General features: G+C 42.9%; 1 protein-coding gene across 1 annotated transcript; it reads right to left on the reverse strand.

Moving 5' to 3' along the window:
• Nucleotides 1–1,167: 1,167 nt before the first annotated feature.
• LOC136427835 (integrin beta-1-like) lies at nucleotides 1,168–16,368 on the reverse strand. The gene is made up of 19 exons (XM_066417011.1): nucleotides 16,198–16,368; nucleotides 12,529–12,608; nucleotides 10,294–10,379; nucleotides 10,070–10,180; nucleotides 9,444–9,531; nucleotides 8,288–8,419; nucleotides 7,974–8,070; nucleotides 7,256–7,427; nucleotides 6,715–6,876; nucleotides 6,115–6,210; nucleotides 5,750–5,839; nucleotides 5,254–5,532; nucleotides 5,032–5,105; nucleotides 4,555–4,775; nucleotides 4,024–4,214; nucleotides 3,605–3,737; nucleotides 2,972–3,088; nucleotides 2,590–2,756; nucleotides 1,168–2,306 (listed from the first exon to the last, which is right to left on the reverse strand). The coding sequence occupies exons 1-19, from the start codon at nucleotides 16,212–16,214 to the stop codon at nucleotides 2,238–2,240; spliced, it is 2,382 nt and encodes a 793-aa protein (XP_066273108.1). The 5' UTR covers nucleotides 16,215–16,368; the 3' UTR covers nucleotides 1,168–2,237.
• Nucleotides 16,369–17,295: the final 927 nt, after the last annotated feature.

The following is a 17,295-nucleotide window of genomic DNA, read 5'->3' on the forward strand; positions in this document are numbered from 1 at the left end:
TGTGTGTGTGTGTGTGTGTAGAAAAAGAGACATTCGCATACAATACCACTCCCTTACCTTTCAAACATTATCCATGCACATATTGCACCCTTTCATATTCATCCATACCAACATCAGTACCAACATCAGTAAAGGTATCATGCAGTAAACTCCTCAAGATGTCTACTTGCGTCTGTTCACGGTACCTCATGTAGAACGTACAAGTACTGAATGTGTCTTATTCTTTCAGACTACCCCGCCATGTCTTCCGTGGCAATTAAACTTGAAGAGGACTTCGAAAGGAGGCCACTCTTCCCACCGGGCAACCCAAACAGATCCCGGATGTCTTCTTCTCACACATGCGCACAGTGCGGTCTCTCGGCGGGTTCCCATGGAGACCAGTCAACCAATGGCAGCCAAGGATGTCGCTTGGAATGGGTCATTCCTGTGGTGTTTGTTGTTCTCGTCGTGGCAGCCTTTCTGTACTTTCTCTTTAGCCATGACATGAAAGAGGTGTGATGCCAGCTGTATTAGAATTGTGTCGTCGGTTATCAAAGTGCTTCGGTGGTGCATGCATTTAGAAAGAGCATACTGCCGATCGCATTGGTTGCAAAATTGTGACAAGACCACTTGTGACGACTTTTCGAGCGTATATGCAATAGAACTCCCTTCCTATAACTGCAGTTTGGGTTATCAAAACAGGTTCCTTTATAAAAGGGGTTGTTGATGTTTGTTGCAATGGAAATGTTGTTATTTCAAGCTTACAGTGTAATTTATTGTACAGTTCTTGACGTCTAAGTTCTAAAGTGGTATTCCTTTCAAAGATAGGATTTTGATAAAGGCACTCAATCAACGTAACGGGGAATTGTTCGTCTGGCCTGGAAAAGCAAAATAAACTGAAGTAGAAATTTGCATGATTTAGAGAAAAAAAGCACAATGCAACAGAAAACACAACGTAGACACTACGTCAGAACAAATGTTTTAATTCACTGCATATTGCACGTACAAATATAAAGTGCAGTATATCCTTTGTCTGGGGCCAAATACACACGTTGCTATTGTGAGATATGGTTAGTTTCAGGATGACGCATTTTATGTAAAAAGAACGTATGTTTGAACATTGTAGCAGTGCACTGTTATTTCTAGCAATTACTATCAAAAAATGATGTAAAATGAAGCACATCCATATAGTAAGAGTGTTTTATGTATGCATCTTATGTTATTCTATTTAGAATGGGATCAGTTCCCAACGTTGTGCGTGAAAAAAGTTTTATGTTTTATCTACACAATTTTACTAAAACTAAACAACCTCTGCAGCAAATAAACACTAAAATTATAGCTAAATAATTCTAGATGTTAACTCAGTTAAAATTAGTCTGTACTACTACATGGACTATGTAAAATAAATAGCACACATATATGCGTGAAAAAGTTCCATGTTTTATCTACACAATTTTACTAAAACTAAACAACCTTTGCAGCAAATAAACACTAAAATCAAAGCTTAATAAGTCTAGATGTTAACTCAGTTAAAATTAGTCTCTACTACTACATGGACTATGTAAAATAAATAGCACACATATACACTATGTACGTCTGCACTATATGCTACGTCTCTATCAAAATTCCTATGACACTGTCAATCTCGGAATGTTGGTTTAAACTTTGGTGCCAAAAAAAGTCAAACGCTTTACAAGCATGCAGAGTTAGTCAGCCTCCAAACGATAATATATCAACATGAAAACATATATACAATATAGCGTCGTAATGTCTGTAATATTTACAATTGTTTATCGTATTTGTGACATTGCAAAACCGTCAATTTAATTGACACAACGCGCTTACAATGCGGGAATGTGGAGTAGATAATAGAGGAAATAAAAAGGAAAGTAAAACTCAAACAAAATGTTCAGACTTCTATCAGATTACTGAGAATTCATGATAAAAACATACAGATCGAGAAGTGAAGTCCCTACAAAAAGTTAATTCTGTTCTTCGTAAATTGGGCGGTTCGTTACTAATGTCAATTTCTGACCATATTTTTGACGTTCTGTTACAAATGTCAATTTCTGATTATGCCAGCGTTTAACACTGTTTCATAGCTTTAAGGCACTTGTCGAAGTTGTGGTTTGAAGTTAAATCTGTACTATTTTAGCCCGTTCCTTCAGAATGATGTCATGGAGGGTAGCCTTCAGTGACTTGAGCTTATACTAAACAGCAACAACAATATGGATACAACTTGGAGGCAGGGTAGTAGATCACTTGTTGCCGCCATATGTGGGGTTCAGGAACTTTGTTGTTGTCTCCCTGTACAGTGGGTTAATGTCCTGAAACAAGCAACAAAAATACAGTGAGCAACATCATGATATCAGGCAATTGGTTCTACTTTTTCTATTTTCAGTTACTGTTATATGCACCAAATTATGCACCAAATAACGTGATAAAGCAGCTAATAGATCCTCTTGATTAATCATTTTATTGGAATGATATCGTGATCATTATCCTGAAGACACTGTCTCTAAAGTATGTTTTCGCAGGCTTTTCCATCTTAAGTTCTAAACATGAAATGATGTACAAAATAGCAAACTGTTTGCAAATGTCGATACATACCGACGAAAACTTGGTCTTCTGCTGTTCCCTTTCGAACCTCTGGTACTCGTTCCTGTCGTACAGATAGAGCAGTACACGCCAGATGATCAGGAGCGCTAGACCAATCAGAACGATCCCTGCCACGATGCCGAGGATGATGGGAAGGATGTTGACTTCCGGAGGGCATTCTGCCAAAAAATGGCGGCATCACATAAATCGGTATATCAATACAAGCGCCTTTCTTTTTATCTTCCCTTCCATTTCCTGAGATATATATGTCAACCACAAGCTATCGCAATCTCTGCAATGGACTATGCTCGAATAGCAGAGACAGCACTATCTCTCTATTGTGCTCAAAGATGCAGGTCTCTAAGAAAAATCACCACATATATGCAAGACGTACCTTTGGTCCTCTGTACGTTGACTACCAGTGAGTTGTCGGAACCCTTGCCGTAAGAGAAGGTGAAGAGACAGTCGTCGTCATCACGGAAGCGGCACAGCTGGGTCTCGGGATCGTCAACTGTTAAGAAGACCAGCAACGTTTCGTTAAGACATACGGTATGGAAATTATTTCTCAGACATAGACAGTGTAACAGACATAGACAGTGTAACATACATAGACAGTGTAACAGACATAGACAGTGTAACATACATAGACAGTGTAACAGACATAGACAGTGTAACATACATAGACAGTGTAACATGCATAGACAGTATAACATACACATGTGTCATCAATGTTGTGCATATACAATGAGTCCTTCCAATATGCATGACTAATTCTACTCCTTACATGATGTAGAGGTTTCGTACACTATCCTCCTACTACGAACAGGCTATTGCAGTTGCACGTGTTAGACTTTGAGTGCCATTTACTTCGGTCAGCCAGCCATCAAACTTCAATTCTCAGTACAGGTAAACGGTTTAAAATTCAAAACCAACGTCTTTGTAATTTTTGTTTGGTCGTGTGCAGCAAATTGGCATTTTGACCCTCCCTGGTCTGTCCTGCACAAATCTTTTTCGAACTGTTTCTTACCGACAACGTCCACGCTGTCCACCATGGTGACGTTGAAGGGACACTGCAGACAGTCCACGTCCGCCACGTCTCCGGACTGGAAGGCCTGACACTGTACACAGCCCTTGTTTCCCTCACACTTCCCGGGACACGTCTGTGCAACATATGTGAAAACGTACACAATAAGAAGTGCATGGAACAAAACGAAAACATCCTGTACCAACACAGAAAAGAACAAGATGATTGGGGTACAGGTTTCAGTTTCATTCGAAATAATGCGGCGACGCCAAAATTTCGACACGATAGTCTAAAGTAGAAATTTTAATCTTCCTCTTTTGCTATCGAGTTCTCTAAAGTATAGATGGTATCGAGTACATTGTGAGATGTTTAGAGTTAGGTGTTGCACACAATACCAATCATATACAGAAGCATTCACGTACCGGGCATTCCTCGCAAGTCGGTCCGGCGAAGTTATCCTCACACTTGCACTTGCCGCATTCGCAGGTTCCGTGGCCGTTGCAGACCTCCCCGTTCTCGGCGATGCAGGCGTCCGTGCGGGCGGAGCACTCGCACGCCTCGCCCGCCCAGCCGGACTCGCACACGCACTGCCCACAGTCACACGTGCCGCGCCCTGAAGAGATACAAACATACATGTAACAAACATACATATATAAAACAGTTGTAGTAATGTAGGAACGAGAAGTGCAGAATAAAACGGAGCTTAACGAAACGAAATAACCAAATTACCATGTAAATACATCGATATTCACGAACGTTCTGACCAAAAACTTTGAACGTTGTTATCATACAGTTACCAAAATAGTATAGGGACTTGTACCAGTAAACTACTGACATACTTTCCCGTTGTAAAAGATCAACTCCCACACACGCATTTTTTTGACACTCGAATCCACTCTCCAATTGTCTTTCTCTGCTCCCCAAAGGTATTTACCAAGCTGAAGAACACTTACCACCACAGATGAGCCTGTCGTGCCTGAGACAGGAGAAGTTGTCACACTCGCAGAACTTGCCCCAGATCTTCTCTCGCGGGTCCTGTCGAGCCGAGCAGGTACACTGGCCGCACAGGCAGTCGCCGCGGCTCGAGCACACGGCCGTGGCGTTGTCCATCCGACACTTGGTCTCGTCCACGGCTTCCACACTGTCAGCGTTACACTCACATGTCTGGCCGTACCTTTGGAACAATAGATGTGTCGTGAAGCCAAATCAACACATTACAAAAACAGAGAAAAAATTCTTTAATCACCTAGACTATGGGCCCGCTTTCTCTGTCTTTTCGGGTTAATACGTTTTGAAAATATTCGGCCCATTTTTTTCAGGCGACTTCTTGCTTACCTTTTTTCGGATCCGCATTATCGATATACAATCGAAATTAATCGCCATCTGCAAGGAAGGCATATGATACATGGATTCTAAAAGTAGGTTTTTACCTGCCCATGTTGCATACGCAGACGCCGCACTCCAGCGTACCGTTACCGGCAGAACATTGGTCGCTGTCCGGGATCTGTGGTCAGTGAAGAAAATGAAGAATAAATGAATGGAGCGAAAGAAAAAGAGAGGAGAATGATTAGACGTGGTTGAGTAAAACGGTGTAGATACAGTGTACACACTCAACCTTGACAAGAATCGTCATTAGTGACGTCATGACTTACCGCGGCAACTTCGCAGTCGCAGGAGCACATTGTTGTCACCTTGATCGTCATCTCGTCACCGAACCCTACCGGGTTTAGCGAGAACTGCAAGTCGCCGCCCTCTTGCGGACACTCGGCTAACTTGACCGTTATATTGAACGCGACGGTGTCACCGACCGCTAGGTTCTTGCACTCGGCAGCGCCCTCTATCACCTGGTTGTCCAAGCACAGGGCCGTGAACTGCAGCTCGATCCCTTCCGGCACGTTGGGGGCCTGCATCCTCACCTCAGAGCGGAGTTTCTAAAAAAAGGAAGAGAAAAACGAAAATACTTCAGGCGTTTTTTCCTCTCGCATAATACTTCTTTTCAAGAAACTATTTCCTTTCAAAAAATTTCAAAATGTTATCAAGATACAACCTTTTCCGTTGTACAGAAACGACGAATGTTAGAGATGATACTGCGTCCAAATAAATCTTATTTCGACAGATGAAGGCAAACTGATCGAAGAAAGAAGTTACCTTGTAGGCATCCTCTACCAAGAACACTACGTTGGAAGAGTCTTCAGCAAGAGTCTCTGCGATGGCGCCTGAGAACATGTTTGCCAGACCCTGCGAAACAGACATACAAAACCATTACGTCACAACACAAGCTTTAGCAAATTTTAAAAAAACGTATACTTGAAACCTGCCCCCACCGTGTCATTGCTTTCTTTAATTGTACCTGTCTTGTTATTTTTAACAATCCCTCGGGGCAAGATTTTACAATAAACACTATGAACACCATGGCATGAATGTTGTAACCAATGACTAATTCATTGTGCGTAAAACAGGCGCATAGGCAGATAAACGAACAAACAAACAAACAAACAGTCGTATCTACTGACCCTGTAGATGTCGATCTGTTCCCCAGTGACTGCAAAGATGGGCTGAATGTTCCTTTCCTCCAGCACCGCGATCAGCTGGCCTACTGACGGGTAATCCTAACAAGTGTGGAAAACAAACTCGTCAACAAACAGCAGCTCGAGAGCTCTGATTAGAACAGAGAAAAACAGTGTGACAATATGTATATGTGTAGTAGAATTGTCATTGCTAAAATCCACATGGGAATCGAACCCACGTCAAAGTGTCCAGAAGCAACAGACTGCAGAAAAAACTTAATGTGATGGCGGAGATTGTACGACATTGGATCTAATTGAACCACGAATGTTTTATAATTAGAACTAGATCTAGAACTGAACCGTGTTTGATATAGCCAAAAGGAATACTACGATATACGGAGGCAGTAATAAGCTGAAAACGGCAGCCATCAGAATACGGTAGCAATCAGAAAACAATACTTACGTTAGCAACATCAAAAATAAGTTAGCTAAAGTCTGAGACTAGTCCCGGTTACTTGGACACGGTACAACGCAATGGCAAAGTGACAACGCAATATGGCAACATATTCCTAACGGCCCTGGTCGGCGGTAGCTGGCGTTGCTCACCAGGTTGTTCAGCTCGGTGTAGGTACCGGAGGAGTCCAGGTGGCACTTCGCGTCGTTCGGCGTCAGGATCCCGCCCAGCTTCCCGTCTCCGGCCGAGTGGAAGGGCGCGTCACTGGCAAATACGATCAGCTTAGTGGCCTTCTCTCGCCAGCCGATTTCATCCTGAAAGTATATTATATATAGCATATTAGATATAAGCCTTCTCTCGGCAGCCTATTTCATCCTGAAAGTACGTTATACATTTATAGATGTATACATCATAAACATGTATAGCCAGTATCTTTATGACAGTTAAGAGATCAATACCTGTGCAAAGTTTAAATAACAGAAATAAGGAGAAACTGATTGGTACAGATAACGTATAATGAACAGAAGTCCCGATCGTGTCTTGGCCCATACGAAGTTCATATCTGTCATTATGACACAAATTCTGATTATTTTCCACTTCACAGTGAACTGCAACTCATATTGCACTCAAGTGCACTGCAACTCATGTAAACTTCACAAGGGGGCATGGTTACTGTAAGACTAAGACTCTTACGTTGCAGACGGCGGTTTGCATGAGCGCGTCGAAGCCACCCTCGGGCTGGTCCAGGTTGCCTGACACCTGCTGCTGCCCCAGCTGCACGCTGAACTCCTCGGCCTGGTCAGTCAGGGACAGGACGTTCTTGAACCCGAACACGGGCGCACAGCCGCCGCACGGCTCATTCAGTCTGGGGACGAGATTAAAACGTTGTACATGTTAAAGAGGGGCAGAACTTAGAATTGAAAAGCCTATTATACTAAATATACCCCAAAGTCAAGTTATCACTTGTTTGACACAAGTCCGCCATAGTTCAGGGCTCTCCAACCGTTTGCGACTCGCGCCCTGCTGACGGCTACTCGACTGACTGGATGGATTTGATGACGTCAGCCAGCTACATGTCCCTATCAGTTCTGATATTCATGTGTATATGAATGGGGATTTTCGAGCTGACTTTCCCGGGGATGGATTTCGAGAAATTTTCCGACGGATTAGAGGAAATAGATCGAGAGTAACCAAGTCTCCAAGTTACGGTCAATGTTAGTAAGGTCTACAAGGAAAGTTTTGGTCCTAGTCAAGGCCGATGGCAACATTTTTCGAGGACTTTTTACGGAGTTAATGGCAGAACCATCCGTTTTGACAAGTATCTACAACAGTTTCAGTCAAAAGACAGCTGAAATTTAAACGACACACACTATACTAAGAAAGTTCGAGACCATAGAAGATTTCTACTCACTTCCCAGGGGCCAGGTTTACGTACGGCGCCACCGTCTTGTCAACAAACGACCCGAATCCGACCCGGAAATTACTGGTGATGTTTCTCATCTTGTTAACTGTAGAGATAGAAAGACATGCTCGTATATTTCATAAACGAATAAAGAAATGATAGTCACAATTTAAAAAAATTAAATATGAAATGCAACCATCTAAATAGCGACCTCGAGGAAACTTAGGGTATATAAAGTCACGACATACTGCGAAGAAGAAATCGATAGACGTTGCTGTGCTATTTAAGGCTATGTTGATTTTTTCCCAAGGAGGAACTCTTACTAAGATTGACTCCTAGCGTCTTGAGACTCTCCAAGTCGTTGTCCATAGACTTAGACAGGTCCATAAGGTAGTACAGGTCTACTGGGTAGTCCTTCACCTGTCGCACCTGCATCTGTACCTGGGCACTGTCACCTGGAGAAAATAGAACATAAGGTATGACTAACGTTAACCTTTTTCTGGACTGAAATTTTGTATTTAGTATCGTATTTTAGTATTATATTCACTTCCTGTAATTTTTGTATGTAAATGTGAAATAAACCACTCTATTACTACTACTTCTACTGGCTCTACTAGTACTACTAGTACTAGTACTACTACTACTACTACTACTACTATCACTACTACTACTACTACATGGTACTACTTTTGTCTTAGGGCAAAGAGATTAACGAAGTATTCGATATCTGAGGAAATGGTATCAGAATGGAAAGCACTTTGTGGGGCAAACTGTTCATGACCACCCAGTGTGAGGTGAGGAAATAAAACCGACAGAAGAGTGTCTTCATTCGGGTCGCGCCATTTCTGATTCAGTACGAGGTATATGAATTTCAACTGATCGTGAAGTTGTTCCTAATCGAAAATTGTCAATGAAAAAGGTAGATGTGTGAGGTTATTGATTAGGAAACGCTACTACAGCTAATCATAACTCACAACGTATACGACATGAATATGTGAAGCAAAAGATCTTCGGAAGTCACCAGCAAGCAGTAACCAAACCTCTGGCTGGCCCGACATACCAAAAACTCTTATCAGTCTGTATGTTTCTTTATACACTCCAGGCGTGCTTCCCTGGCTGTTAGCGCCTTTGCTATCCAGAGAGCGCTTTAAGGTTATTAGAGTTCATATAATTCTCAGCTTAGGTTAACTCCAAATAAGGGTAAATCCGATAGAATTTTGATTGTCCTAATGCACTCAGACAAGAATGTACGTCTTGCCTTTGGATTAGTTTGTGTGACCATTCTATTCCGCTTATTCTATTGAGTAACGTCCACCGTCCAAGCACCAGTGAGGCTTCCGATGTTATTCTCTAGCATGCAGTATTAAAATATCTACCGACGATTTCCATATAAGTTAAAACTCGGGAATCGTAGGGCACGTGCGGAAGCCGATCGGCAGGGTGGCACACGCCCATATAAGGGAATTCTCGGCTACCCACCTGGTCGTAAACTGAGACGGACTTCCTGCGGTGACACCTGTGTGACGTCAGTGCCTGTCTGGCTCCCTGTATCGCTGAGCGGGCGTCCCTGTGTAAATAGTAAACATTAAAGTGCTACAGTACTGCAAACAAACCACGGGAAAGGTAATACGTGAACACGGGTTTCTAATAGATTTTAGGCACACAATATAAAGAAACGTTTGTTGTTGTTTTGTTTTCTATTTGCCGGAGAATAAAATGAAGGCGTAACCATAATTGTTGGTTGCCGAGCTTTGGTGACTGAAATGTTGCGTCTTGTTTTAGCCTCCTTTCGTGTTACACTGTGAAATCTTGTTTGTAAACATTGTTCACCCTCTCACCTTTCACCCACTTACTCGACGATACGTGACTTATGCAAGGTCAAACATCCGATACTAGTAACGTTACGACTGCTAGTACTAACAATGCCGCTATTGTAGTCGCTGCTATCACAGTGGCAATGAATAAAGTGATCATGTCTGTAATACGCACATGTCAAAAAGACTAGAATAAGCGCCCATGTATGTATATAGTAATACGATAATACAATGTATTTCCATGACGTAGATTTACATGGAGGTTTTCAGTGAGATGGCAGGTAAACGCACCTGAGAGATGACTGTGGCACTGGCAGGATTTTGTATTTGACTTGCTGCGCATCCGTTCTCCTGTAATCTTGAGATGACGTCACATCTTGATGCCGACCCTTCAACATAAGACTGAAGGAAAATGGTTCGAAAAAAATTATACAAACAACACCAGTGCGGTAATGAAAGCAGATACACTTAAAAATGGCAGAAGAATAAAAATTAAGCAAGAAACTTCTCCATACCTCCTCTGCACACCACGCACATTGCGGACCTCGCAGCAGACATTCTGCGCATGAAGCTGGGCTGTTCTTCGAACATACGTCATCACCTTTAGAAAAGAGTCAAATCATTTTTTTTAATAAAAAAGAAGAAATTGCTTCAAAGACTCTCATCACAAAAAAACATAGAAAAGACTGAAGGTGAGATTTCTTCTTCACTTAAAGAGTTCCATCTTGAAGTAAATGTTTTGAGAGGTTCCAAGATCTTCTATCCATTTCGACATAAACTTGACATACATCCCTCTAAATGTTGTGCGGTCTGCATCTCAGAAAGACAACGTATCAAAGAAAAAGCATTGCGATCTTCCCTCGCAACATCAATTTGTGAAATCACAACCACCGCTGCCACCAGTGTTATATAGGAAAGATAAATGTCGTGCCTTGGGTGGGACTGATAGAGGGGCACGTGGGTCCCTTCCCTTTCATTGGGTTTTATTTGCACGTCCTTAAATTGCCCGGGGGCTGATTTCAACATGAAACACTGTATAGAAAAAGTATACAGACCGCGCAAGTTAACAATAGTGACAAGTGGAACAAGTGACTATTCTAAAAACTGCTACGGAATGCAACCTAAGCATGACTTCGTTTTTGGAAACACCACTTTTTCTGCAATGACTGAATGAGTGGGCTTTGAGAGGTTACAGGGTTATAGTGTTGCACTTACACATGTTCTACTCTCTATCAGTTCTACTGAGAACACATGTGCAGGTCTACAAAATCAAGAGTTTTGAAGGCACACCGAAACACGACAATTAGCGGTTGAGCCCTGAGATGGCACAAGGCCGTTATCTAGTTGTGAAGGAAGGAAAGTTTCGGAAGATTACACAGACTGATAAGCCGGATTTCACTCCGGGCGGTGTCGGATTTCCGAGACAGATGAGGACGAAGAAACTGTCACATCGCTCCAAGGTTATATCTTTGGAGGCAATGTTCCAGGTAACATAAGGAACCATGATGCTTAGTTATCAGCGCTAGCTTTGTTTATCACGTTTCCAGATGGCATATCCCTTTATCTCCTTTTTTTATTCGTACACTACAGTGATTCCACCTCGTCTCCTAGCATACTAGCTTGCGTACAGAACTGGTGAAAACAAACCGCTTTATATGCTATATATGCAGCTCCTAGACAACCTCCAGCATGCTTTCCTGTTTTGCTATCAGTTCGCGCTGCTGTACAACTTCAGTCACGCCACAGAAAAAGAACGCTATTACACGCAAAGTTTAAACGAGCCAAAATAACATGATTATATTGTTGGCATATCTTGTAAATGTAACAGAGACTGCGAATATGTGGTACGTAGGAAATTTATCGACATTTGTGTCGATTTTAACCCCAGTCTTCAGTTGAGAACCAACCGTATATCATGTAAGCTTACATTCAATTATGGTATACTGGTGGGAAGTATATGATCAGAAATATGACGCTTTCATACTTCCGTCATGTTTTGGAGAAGTTCTGTTAAAACAGACGTTTCGCCAGCTCGTTGCGAACTCGACACAGGCTACTGTTAGACATCGTCAAGGTTCAACCTTCTACAATGGCGTGTCTCACATTCTTCTGTCAGGGTCTACGCCATTAAGATGTGACAGGCCGACATTCCTGAGTGGCACGTGACGGCGGCAGTTGACTCTTAATTTGTTTCACGTCACGAGGACGAGGGGGAGGGTGAAAGTTGTGTAAGTAACGACTTGTTATGTTTTTCCCTGCCAATGGCTACGCTTAAAAGTCCAGCCCAACACTCCCGTACGTAGTTCCTATCCTACTAAAATAGACGACCTTATCTCCCAGCTGCACGGTGCAGACCCAACTTCCGTGACGGGAGTTGGTAACGTTTGACATGCAGTCTGCCAAGGTCCTCCATAGCCTCCAGAACACGGTCCTCACATGGTCATTTTACCCCCGGTTATGTACTGTTTTCTGGCTGCTGTCGTGCCATCATGGCCCGCAGATGTTATAAAGAAACGGCATCCATCGGTAGCAATCGGGAAATCGTACATAATCAGGAGAAAAAGACGATGTTAAAGTCCCACCCAGGAGTCTGCTATAGAGGCTATAATCTCCAAGCAGATGTAGGAAGGCCCAGTGCTCAGGGAACCGGGGGCGTGAGAAACGTTACAGTATGTTGCAGTATTCTACATCTGCTTGGAGAATAAGGATGTTAGTCCATCAGTTTATAAAATAGATCATGATTGGCTTACCTTCTGCCAAGGTCCCCAAACACAGGGTTAGCAGCACAGTCAGACACAGCACGGCGTTCGACAGCCGCACATACGAGCTTCTGCAGAGGCGGGAATGATACATTTCTTATACTAAAATGTAAAGATATGATAGATTTCGAGCTTATCGAATATTGAAGTTATCGTGAGATATGGGGCAAAAACTCTATTCAGAGTTGCTTTGACTTATACGAAGAAGAGCTGTCCAAGTGAAGCAGTCTTAGATTAGAAAAATAGAAGTCATTAGCACTAGACTTGTGAACACATCAACCATATTTGGTATTTTAAAAAATGAAATCTTTTCGCTGACGCGTGAGTCAGAAAAGACGGAAGTCACGACGGGATTGTGATATTATCTTCCTGATCCTGACCATCTCATGTATCAGTACCATATTAGTACACAACGTGATGACGGATGCATGACGTAACTTTTAATGGGGAAGTAAGCACTGGCGGTAAGCCACAGTTAATCTTAATGTCGAGGAATGGACCGATGGTAAATGCGGCGGTTAGATCCATTATCCAGAGCTATTAATCATTTATGGGATGCCAATCCTGTACACATTAAACTTCATTTGACCCTTTGTAGGAGGATGATCCTATCTAGCCTCTACCAGGCTCCGCGAGATGGCTGGGAAAATAGTAGGAATCGGCAAATAAAGGGAATTAGCTACGGAGAGAGGGTCCAATCTGGAGAGAGGGTATATCTGTCCTCTCTCCGTAGCTAACTCCCTTGGCACACTATTCACTCTATTACGGCCAATTTCTACTATTTTTCCAGCCATCCCGCGGAGCCTGGTAGAGGCTAGATCCTATCTACAAGCAGGGGGAAACTACTTCTCATGCTCGTCCAATTTCAGTTTTGATGTATTTGATGGTGATACATGTAAAGAAAAACTATTGAAAAAATCATGTCTTCAAAAGTTATGAACTTCCTGTCAGCAAACTGTTACAACTACTGGTGAGATTGTGTGATAAACACGCGTTCGTTTTCCTCACTAGGGCGTTATCGATGAAGGAAACTGACATGTAACGTTATTAGGAAAATGACGGTAAAGCAAACTTATTACTAATAGTTATCATTAGACGTTGCATACACGTCACAAACATGTTAAGTATTTCAGCTTACAGATACTTATACTTATAGTCACAATTTGACTTTGACGGACAGAAAAAAATGCCAACATGAAGCAGGCACTTCGTCACGTCTGACGGCCAGCTCCGTCGATGGCTCATTTCCTGACCTATGACAAACACCTGGCGGGTGGGCAGTCAGGTGTAAAGGTCATGTACACACCTGTCTGGGTCAAAGGTCGAAGGTGTCATTCTCACAGGTACACAATGTAAAATCTACAGCCTACATACGCCTTTATAAGTACAGTACTGCATTCACAACTTCAAATGATCGGAAGACCTTTGCAGCAGATCTTCTGTTTACATATATTTTTGATTCCCATGTATTTCCATGTACTTGTTTGTCTGCAATTAGCCCTCGGGCATGAACTTGCAATAAAGTTATTGATATATTTTTGGAGTTGAAATTTGCGCTGTCAAGGCTCAAGTCGTCTTACAACACGAACGGTTGAAAACGAAACTTCTGTGGCTTCCTGTTCCATAATCGGAGAAGGAACCATGAAATACACATCGTCATCACCTTCCGTGATGTTTCTCAAATTACCAATAATCCATCTTACACAGCTGGAAAATTAACATTAGGAAACGCTAGATGTCCGAAATTATGTTTGTGTAGGGGGGAGCATTACGTTAAACATATCATGGACTTACTGTTCTAAATCTATCTTGTGATTTCGTCGTGTGTTGTCCGTTTAGGGATTTCAATTTGTGCCATTTTGTGTTGCCATTTTCACTGAAAGTCCGTCGATAATTCCTTCCCGAAGAGCCCGATTCTGTCAATCTGTGTCTTGTTGGCGGACAAAAGATAGATCGACGGCCGATAAGACAAAACCGGTCTTTACCTTTCTGCCCGACTGAACAATAACAAGGCTGTCACAACATCCCGCCCCTGGGACCTTCCGAATCACCCAAATCATGCATACTTCGGAATCTCTAGTGCTGACAGACTTGTCTTCAAAAAGACAGGTAAAATACTTCGAATATCGACGCTGTCGACGACCGTGTATAGCCAGTTTGAAGCTCCTACCTTTACAATTGATATTTTATACCACGGATAAAACGATCATATACTGCTCAACGAAAAATTAGACAATAGCAGGAAAAAGCAAATACAGATACAAACTTCTGTGTCGTCTGTCATTGATATTTTATCGGCATAAGCCCTAGCCCTCTTTTGTACTCGCCTGTTATCCCCATGATCTTACCAATCGAGTGGCATGTTGCCAATTGTGCGGGGCATTAAAAAACTTTTGTCGCTTTCAGTTTTTACAACTTCTAAAGCGGACTTTTTCTCTTGTTTCTCTGTCATTTCTTTGGAGAGCAGGCATTTACATATATGGGCCGGAAAGTCAGTGACAAGAAACATCATCACAGCTTTTAGAGCGGAATTGCAAACAGAAGCAGAACTGTTACAACATCCACGCCTCTGGGACCGCCAAACGCCCCAGTTCATACATACACAAACACTTTACCAGACTAGCACAGTACCAGGCTAAGTTTAAATTGATTCCTCCTTTCTTTCTGCTCGGAACGTTTTCTGATAAGCCAAGCCTAAAGCGATTATGTTTTCCTTTCCTTGTAAGAAACTTGGTGACTCAAGGTTCACCCCATAGAATAAAGAACGATTGGAGCCATTTTCATTTAGCTTTTCCCATATCTTCCTACCAACATTATCACAGACACAGGGGTCATAGGAACAGTTTACTTGACCCCTGTTGACCTTTCCCTTATTTGCCTAAGGTCCACAAGGATACACTCGTCTGGCACTACGCAACGTTCGTTTCTTTTGTTACTCAGAGTCAGACGGGGCGATTCGAGTGAAGCCAAATGTTGGCCAGAGAAGACAGGAAACGCAAATATTAAGACGTTAGTGAAGTAAAACAGTGCTAGACGTTACTTCATGGGTTGTAGCCTGTCAATGACTTTTTAAGCTTACTATTTGTTACTTCCAACATTCTTCTTACAGACCTTCTAGGGGTCTGAGAACAACACAAGCACGGAAACATAAAGAGCCTCTTACCACAGCGATGTTTTATCACAACAGGGGATTTTGTTCTAACACTTGAGAGACAAATTAGACAAGGTAACTTAGTACGTCCCCCTCCCGCTTGGGCACCGTCTGGGGACGATTACGTTACACACAACAGAAGACATGTCTCTCCACTCAAATATGACTTTTTAACCTCATTGTTTAAACACAGGGCTACATTATGTATAGACAGAAGGTGGGACAAGGTTGAGTGTGGTGCAGCGGTTTCATACGCTTTCTTCTACATGTTCTACAGATATGATGTCGTCTTGTAACACTCAACTCTTAGTAATAATTACCGCCCAACTTATCTTGGCACATCACTGTTGTGCCAAAGTTTGTACAACGACACGGGTTGTTTATAGCCTGGGTGCCATCCTATATTTTCTACCGGGGCTCCTACACTCGCCTCCAGTGAGTGTAGGAGCCCCGGTAGAAATAGGATGGCACCCAGGCTAGGTTGTTTAGACAAGTGTGGACGAACTCACCTCTGTCTTGGTCCCATATTCCGTTGTTTGTTCAAACTAAGTAACACGATAGGAAGGAAAAATCCACCGCAGCTGACCCAAATTTCTGGTCCGATCGCAGCGAGGTTACTGGGGGAAATGAGGAAGTGAGATTTCGCAGGCGGGTGTTCGTACGGACCGGATGCAGGCCTACTTGAGGCGGTGACGCACCGGAAGTGGGCCGTAAGTAGTCCCGCCCACTTTGGCAAGTCAGCGTGAGGCAACAACTGAGGGACAGACCGGAAGGTGACTGTGGGGCTGTAGGAGAATGCTATGACATGTATGAGGTATATGTTCTAGCCTGGGTGCCATCCTATTTCTACCGGGGCTCCGGTAGAAATAGGATGGCACCCAGGCTAAACCGCAGTGTCTGCCCGCTGGGCTTGTAGGTTCTTCCTGTCGCATCATAATTGATTGGGACGGTACAAGGTCCGTCTGTGGTAGCTGCCTACCAGGCTCCACAGGATGCTGGAAAAATAGTGGGAATGCAGAAATGTTCGCGGTGGTTTTTAATATATTATACTGCTACCTGGACTGTTGCGCTGCCGCGAACACTCCATTTCCCCCTCAGTAGCGCGAAATACATTTACAGAAGTACAAATTGGCCAAATACTGAAATATATCAAGGAAGTTATAATGTCTATATAAGAACCTCCTTGAATAGACAGATAAACATAAACATACCAGAGGAATAGCTGGCTAGGTCGAGTACAGTTTGCGACCTGCAGCTCGAAATGTAGGCAGATCTGCCAGTATGTCCATCACCTGTGGAGCCTGATTGAGGCTACGTCTGTGGAGGTACCCGTTTCTAGCCTGGTATCCAGACCTATTATAACTCCTGAGTCTCCTCTGTCCTCTCCGCAAATTTGAGCAAATACTGTATAAGAGGACAGAAAATACACGGGTCATATAATAGGTTACCAGGCTCTGTCGCGTGTCGTTTCGGGCTTTCGTACGCCATACCTTGGTCACGGCGCCTCCGGTTTGTACTTCGTGACAGCGATTCAAAAGTGAATGATGGTTGGCAAAGGCCAAAGGCATAGCGCATGATGAGTATAGATGGAAACGAATGTACGTCAG

The sequence above is a fragment of the Branchiostoma lanceolatum genome, chromosome 2 (genome assembly GCF_035083965.1).
Source record: "Branchiostoma lanceolatum isolate klBraLanc5 chromosome 2, klBraLanc5.hap2, whole genome shotgun sequence".
NCBI classification, from domain to species: Eukaryota; Metazoa; Chordata; class Leptocardii; order Amphioxiformes; family Branchiostomatidae; genus Branchiostoma; species Branchiostoma lanceolatum.